The following is a 7,431-nucleotide window of genomic DNA, read 5'->3' as shown; positions in this document are numbered from 1 at the left end:
CAAGCTGCCGACTTCAGCAGAGTGCAGGCTCAGCGTCTTACCATGAAAACAATGTCACTTAATATTATACTATTATTAACCCCTTAACAATCAAGCTCATGAAGAACTAGGCAAACGAATCCATCATGTAGAACTAGAAAGTTTTGAAATATATAGTTAAAACAAGTAGGACAACATGAATGGGGCATCCAGCAATTTGATATATGTCAAAATGCTCTATTTGAGGGAATGCACTAAAACAAGTTTCCAACTTATATTTTTACTGTGTAATAAATAACTATATTCACACCAAATCTGAAGACTTTATTTCCTCAAACTATGATCCACAGGCTAAATCTGACCTGCCATTTGTTTTTATACAGCCCATGAGCCATGAATGAACAGGCAAGTGGGTGGCAGATTATCAGTGCCATATTTCAGCCAAGGGCCGTGGATGCGTGAATATCCTAGGTGGCCATAAAGGCCTATCAGCCATAAAGGCCTGACAGGCTGGCACTGTCCAATGGCTACTGTGCTGTTTGGCCTGCAGTCTTGCCATCTTATACCTGCAAAGACAGAGGTAGGATCATCAGGCCCTTGATCAAAAGAATTTCCTGAATCCTAGTTTAGACCAGTTATGTTGCATAGTATGTTCTATTCAACATGCAAAGTGAAGCAGGACAATTTTCTGTCACAGAATGATTCTCCCACAGAACGATGCTCTGATCTGACGAAATATATTTCAGCAAAACAACCTGAAACATATCCCAGTAAAATAAGCTTGTCAACTCATGAGTAGAAATCATAACTGCAGCAAGGGAATGTTCCACTTAAATCTTTCTTTTTGGCCAAACATCATTTCAGGGGAAAAAATACCAAAAAAAAATCTGTTTCTGAGATATTGAGACCAGCCAAATTGATCAGTCAATATTTTTAATATTATACCCAAAATTTTGGATGGAATCACAACTAGCAGATAGGAGTTTGTTAGCAGCTATCTTTCAAAAGGCAGTTTTGAAGGAAGAAAAGATTCAAAATGTTCAAACTCTGCCTTAAACTCACTTATAAATGAGGCTAGAAGTTCCTATTGCAGTTAGTGTAATTCTTACTTTTGGGACTTCCTCCTGTTGTGAAAGTATAGGCAGTCCTCATCTTACATCCATTTGTTTACTGACCATTTGAAATTACAACACTACTGAAAAGTGACAATCAGTACTCAACTATTGCAGCATCCCAGAGTGACATGATCAACATTTAGGAGCTTGGCAATTAGCATATTTTTATGAGGGTTGGAGCGTTGGGGTGTTTGTGTCACATGATTATATTTGCTACTTTCCCAGCCAGCTTCCAAGAAGCAAAATCAACGGAGTAAATTGCATATGCTTAATGACCATGAGTCACTTAACTGCTTAACAACCATGGCAGAAAAGGTCATAAACTTGCACAACTCACTTAACAACCACTTTGATTAACAATGGAAATTCTGGTCCCAATTGTGGTCATAAGTCAAGGACCACATATGTACTGATATGTCTTTTCAGTTCAACTTTATGGAAAGAAATGGGTACTCTTATTCAACAAATGTTCTTGGCATATAATTTGACATCTATGTGATATGGTGAACAATCTGCCTCATTACCATCAACATACAGAATTATTGGATGTCTACAATGGCTTCCTTTAAATAGAAAAGGCTGTCAGTTTCATCAATAGGAAACAACATTCAGAATGCAGAATTTAAGATCTAACATTACAGTTCAGGATTCATTTAAGGGTTTCGTGTTTGCACAAACACTGCAGCAGCTAGTCCTCGGCCTACTGGTGCTAATTGAACATCTCAGCAATAATGACCAACTTTGTTAGAGATGAATCAGCCAAGCCTCTTTATTTAGCAAAAGCAAATAGTAAGTTCGTTAGATGACATTACGGGCTAATTTCAGTAACTCAAACTGTTTCAATCGTTAACTGCCTCCCTCCAACCACAATCTGTCACAGTTAGGCATAATCCAAGAACATGTTTGGTTTGCTGTGAAGCTGTAAATCACTTTAAATTCTACAGAGATCCCCAGCATGATGCGATTTTTCACCGGAAGATTTCCACCTGGTGTTAATGCCCTACAACTATATATATATATATATATATATATATATATATATATCTGAGAGTTACATTGGTTTGGCTGGCTTGAAAGAAGTTTTGCCTCACACCCTGCAAAGGGCTGTAGCCCCAACACATTATTTTTGCACTTAATTTGGAAGCGTCCCTTCTGTGCTCTTTGCGGCTTTCTTCCCATCCCCATTTTCTTGTCACTGATCTGAGCCAGACTCGCTTCCTTCGCATGGAAGCTCTGCAGCAGTCCACATTTAAGCTCTAAGGAGGAAAACCAGATCAAAGCGCGGAAGGGCTGGCGCCCCTCGGCTTTAAATTTTCAATGGTGAAAGCGCCGGAATTTGACTTGCTGAGTCCCTGCATTTCTTTGGATCCTCTCGCTTGCTCCGTTAAAGCTACCAGCGCCTGTTATTGTTCCACATCCAATAACTCGTTTTTCTGTGACTACTCCCTGCAAAAGTTTCTCCTTTCCCATAGGAGACCAACAGCAAGCTTTACTTGGAAACTGACTCCGCCTTCAATTGTACCTAAACTCTCGTGATTGGCACGTACTTTCATCAGTTCAAATCGGGATGTTTCCAATAGCTTCTTGGGAATTGTAGTCCTCAAGAAGGAACTGCTTTGGGCCACGATTCACCCAAAATACTTCATATCCCAGCGTGCCGCTGAAACAGTCGAGCTGTGAGGTGTGTGATAAGTCCAGCCTTGGCTGTACTTTATTTTATGCCGGTCCTTATGCTACTGCCTGCAGGCTTCAACCTTAGCTCAGAGTGACAGGATGGATGGAACGTGAGTATTTTGGCATCTCTCCTATTTTAGGATTCTTCCAGAGCTTTCTGGTCGTTTTAGTTTTAGCTTTGTTTGGAAAAATCACTAGGATGCTTTACTTGTGGCGATGCAAAAAGAAAAAAAAAAGAATGAAAAGTCCAGGACGTAATTGGTGATTAAAAAATGCCACATTTTCCCATGGTCTGAGAAGGGATTTGAATCTTCTGTGATCATCTACCCGTTAATTTTTTTGACAAAATGGGAATAATTAAAAACATATTTGTACTATGTATATATGATGTGATACATACATTATTGCTCTATGCTCTTTCTCTGTTAAACAATTTAAATCACACAGAGGCTGTTTGTGGTTTGGTTGTCCTTTCGTTTCACAAAAAAGGTTAATTTTGATAATATTTCATATTATCTAGTCATCAAATTCATTTTTGTATTTTATACATCTTTTTCTTCTTCTTCTGTATTATATTTGTTTTTTGTTTGTTTTGTTTTATTAAACATTTATAGGCCGCCCTTTTCCCTGAGGGGACTCAGGGCGGCTTACAATAATAGGGGAGGGGAGTGCAGGACAAAACACAAAAAGAAAATGTGAGTAAAAATAATAAGCGGTAAAACACAACATTCACTCAACATTCGGGGGGGGGGGGCGAGAGTAAAGTCTTATCCCCAGGCCTGACGGGATAGCCAGATCTTGAGGGATGTGCGGAAGGCCTGGAAGGTGGTGAGGGTGCGGATCTCCACGGGGAGATTGTTCCATAGCGTCGGAGCTGCAACTGAGAAGGCTCTCCTCCGCGTAGTCGCCAGTCGGCACTGACTGGCGGATGGAATTCGGAGGAGGCCTACTCTATGCGATCTGATGGGACGAAGGGTGGTAATCGGCAGAAGGCGGTCTCTCAAATAGCCAGATCCACTACCATGGAGCGCTTTATGAATGGTAAGTAGGACCTTGAAGTGCACCCGGAGATCAACAGGTAGCCAGCGCAGCTCACAGAGGATCGGTGTTATGTGGGCAAACCGTGGTGCGCCCCCAATCACTCGCGCGGCCGCATTCTGGACTAGCTGAAGTCGCCGGATGCTCTTCAAGGGCAGCCCCATGTAGAGCACATTGCAGTATTCCAGCCTAGAGATCACAAGGGCTCGAGTGACTGTTGTGAGGGCCTCCCGGTTCAGGTAGGGCCGCAACTGGCGCACCAGGCGAACCTGGGCAAATGCCCCCCTGGTCACAGCTGACAAGTGATGGTCGAAATTCAGCTGTGGGTCCAGGAGGACTCCCAAGTTGCGGACCCTGTCTGAGGGGTATAAATTTTGACCCCCCAGCCTGAGTGATGGAACGTTGGCCAAATTGTTGGGAGGAAATCACAACAGCCACTCGGTTTTGTCCGGGTTGAGTACCAGTTTGTTAGCTCTCATCCAGTCTTTAACAGCCTCAAGACCCCGGTTCATCACGTCCACCGCTTCATTGAGTTGGCACGGGGCGGACAGATACAACTGTGTATCGTCCGCGTACTGATGGTATTTTATCCCGTGCCTCCGAATGATCTCGCCCAACGGTTTCATGTATATGTTAAATAGTAGGGAGGATAAGACCGAACCCTGCGGCACCCCATAAGTTAGGGGCCTCGGGGACGATCTCTGCCCCCCCACCAACACTGACTGCGACCTGTCCGAGAGGTAGGAGGAGAACCACTGCAGAACAGTGCCGCCCACCCCCACCTCCCGCAGTCGTCGCAGAAGGATACCATGGTCGATGGTATCGAAAGCCGCTTCTACTATATCATAGAAAAACTTGAATTGGTTTGCAATAGCCATAAACCTTTTATAGATTAAACATAGTAAAATTGACAAATCCCATATAAATAGTAGAATAAAAAGATACATGGTAAAAATAATCCCTTAAAATAGAGGTGCCGAGGGAGTTAGTGACCAAAGAAGGCTGATGTAAAAAGGCTAGTTTGGTAAGAATGCCTGCAGCACATCAGCTTGGAGCCTGGATTCTTGGCACTCTGAGCTCAGAAAACATCAAGACCCAACAATTTAACCTTATTCTCATATATTCTCAGCTATTGGAAAGCAAATCATTCTCAAATATGTAAAAAGGTCACCAATGCAGCTCTTTAAATAGCAGTCCCAGAGAAAAGCCGTTTGAGGGGAATTTGATGTCAACAGATATGTTTCTTTGGTTTATCTATTTGAAGGATTTAGAACTTTGTCCAAAAATAGAAGCCCTTTTAAATTAAATTAAAACATTGTAACTTTTCCCACATCATCTGTTGAAATTGACACAATCCCCTGTATCACACCATCAGAAGGTGTGCAAGTAATTACTGGTGCATTTTTACTCTTAAGAGTTTGAGTATATTAGCTGAGTACAATAGTCCTCAACTTACAATCACAATTGACCTCAATATTTCTTGTTAAGTGAGAAATTTGTTAAGTGAATTTTGTCCCATTTTATGACCAGTTGTTAAGTGAATCACTGAAGATGATAAGTCAATAACCTGGTTGTTAATTGGATGTGGCTTCCCTATTGATTTTGCTTGTCAGAAGGTTGCAAAAGATGATCATATGACCTTGGGACAATAAATGAACTGTTGTAAGTCAAGGACTACCTATATAAATATTGAACTAAGCCAAAGCACATTGAATTACCATTAGATGAATAGCCCATAATTGGCTGTTTGCATATCATGGTATGATTAATAGAAGAGATGCAAATGCTGAGAAGCAGGAATGGGGCTGAACCCTCCACAAACCAAGCAGCTTCACATTGGAAGCATACAGGGAGAAACAGTAGATGTTTTATTTCCTGATTTAATTTTTTATTGGATTTTGAGATTACACATTTAAACAGATATAGACTAACAGAAAATTGGAAGGGACCTTGGAGGTATTCTAAAGCTCAGGCAGAAAACCCTATATCATTTTAGACAAATGGTTGTCCAGTTTTTTCTTAAAAACTACCACTGTTGGAGCATTCATAACTTCTGGAAAAAAGCTGTTCTACTGATTAATTGTTCTGTTTTACTTATCCAATGGGTTTATTTCCTTACATTTTCTATTACATGTGGCTGTAGCGAGTTTTATTTTATCCACAGTTAATCCATAGTTTAGTTTTAAGCTGGAATCCTAAAAAACAAGTTTCAGACACTGCTTGGATCCTAATGCTTGGACATTTTTCATTTGCAATGCTAGGATGAAGGCTTTACCTAGGGTCTCTCTTTTGCTTTTCACCCCTGTTAGATATTTACGGAGAAGAGGAGGCCCATATAAGACAGAACCAGCCACAGACTTAACCCGCTGGCGTTTGAGTTATGAAGAAGGTCGGCAGCGGTGGCGATATCTAGCAGATGGCGAGGGTGTGGAGCGGGAGCAGACTGCACTGGAGGCTCATTCTCTAGGGCTGGACACAGTAAGTGACTGATGCTGTAGTGAATATGAGATAGGAGGGGAATGGACAGCTTGCAAAACTCTCAGCAATTTCTTTCAAGTTCAGTCTTTAGAGAGCAGGACAGCTTGTCTGTTGCAAAATATTTCTGTACTCTAGCAGACATGGAAGAGAGCAAATTCATAGTGCATCTTTGGGTCATGTGAGGCACTGTGAATATCTGTGGAGCTCTACTGTTAACATGAGTATCCAGGAATTGTCCCACGACGCACATTGTCTTTGCAAAAGGGAAAATGGTAATGGTGGGAGAGCGCATCATATTTCTGGGGAACTTGTCTGTTATTACTTAATTTCTTTTGGAAAAGGCCAAATATGGTGAAACCGATTTGCTTGACAAAAACCTCTGAAAGGACAAAACTATAAGAAGATGTGATGGATTCAGATGGTTTATGTACACATCTCAGTGCTGGCCCTCTGTAAATTGGAGAAAGGATGCAAAAGCGATCTACAGCTCTCTTTTTAGAAAGATACCATCTGAAATACATGACTTATACTGCAGATTTCAACTTTTATTTCTAGTCTTCTGTAATTAGGAATATTACTTTCCAGTATATACAAGAGAGTGCTTGAAGAAGGCTCATATTCCATATATTTCTCTTACCAATATCTTTCAGTGTTTCAGGCATCAGTGTGTTGGATCTGGGTCCAGAAGAAATATTCAACAGATTCTCACAAGGTGAAAGAGGATACTGCCCTTTAGGAAGCATACAGATACTGGCTGGTTCCATAAAACAATAGATTAGGTGAAATCAGGGCTAGATAACCTGTGGTTTATCATACAGTAGGATTGGTCTAGTGCTTAAGGCATCAGGCTAGAAAGTGTGAAACTGAGTTCTAGTCCTGCATTAGCCATTAAAGCCTAGTGGATTACCTCGAGCCAAGCATCCTCTGTCCACCCAGCTCACCTCACGGGGTTGTTGTAGGGAAAATAGGAGGAGGAAGGTGTTCTGAATATGTTCAATCATTTGTAAAAACTAATAAACAAAGAACAAGTAAGCAAATTCACTATAAATCTTTTCTGGCTGGTATCAGAACTGTTTTTGGTTTGCCTAGGGAGCAAATCCAAGGTCAGCTGCTATCCTTTCTGTTGTACCAGAATCTGGGAGAGAGA

General features: G+C 41.3%; 1 protein-coding gene across 1 annotated transcript in view; it reads left to right on the top strand.

The window, feature by feature from the left end:
• Positions 1–2,752: 2,752 nt before the first annotated feature.
• LOC148045592 (lanosterol synthase-like) overlaps positions 2,753–7,431 on the top strand; it is a 47,044-nt gene continuing 42,365 nt past the window's right edge. The window contains exons 1-2 of the mRNA XM_087716674.1: positions 2,753–2,878; positions 6,116–6,284. Of these exons, the coding sequence (XP_087572800.1) occupies positions 2,868–2,878; positions 6,116–6,284 (180 nt within the window). The 5' untranslated portion in view covers positions 2,753–2,867. The remainder of the gene's footprint in view (positions 2,879–6,115; positions 6,285–7,431) is intronic.

This window comes from Thamnophis sirtalis, unplaced genomic scaffold (assembly GCF_051295495.1).
Source record: "Thamnophis sirtalis isolate CommonGarterSnake01/CBP01778 unplaced genomic scaffold, rThaSir2_p1.2 scaffold_5, whole genome shotgun sequence".
NCBI classification, from domain to species: domain Eukaryota; kingdom Metazoa; phylum Chordata; class Lepidosauria; order Squamata; family Natricidae; genus Thamnophis; species Thamnophis sirtalis.
The sequence above is the reverse complement of the archived record's forward strand: the minus strand, read 5'-3'. Positions and strand labels throughout refer to the sequence as shown.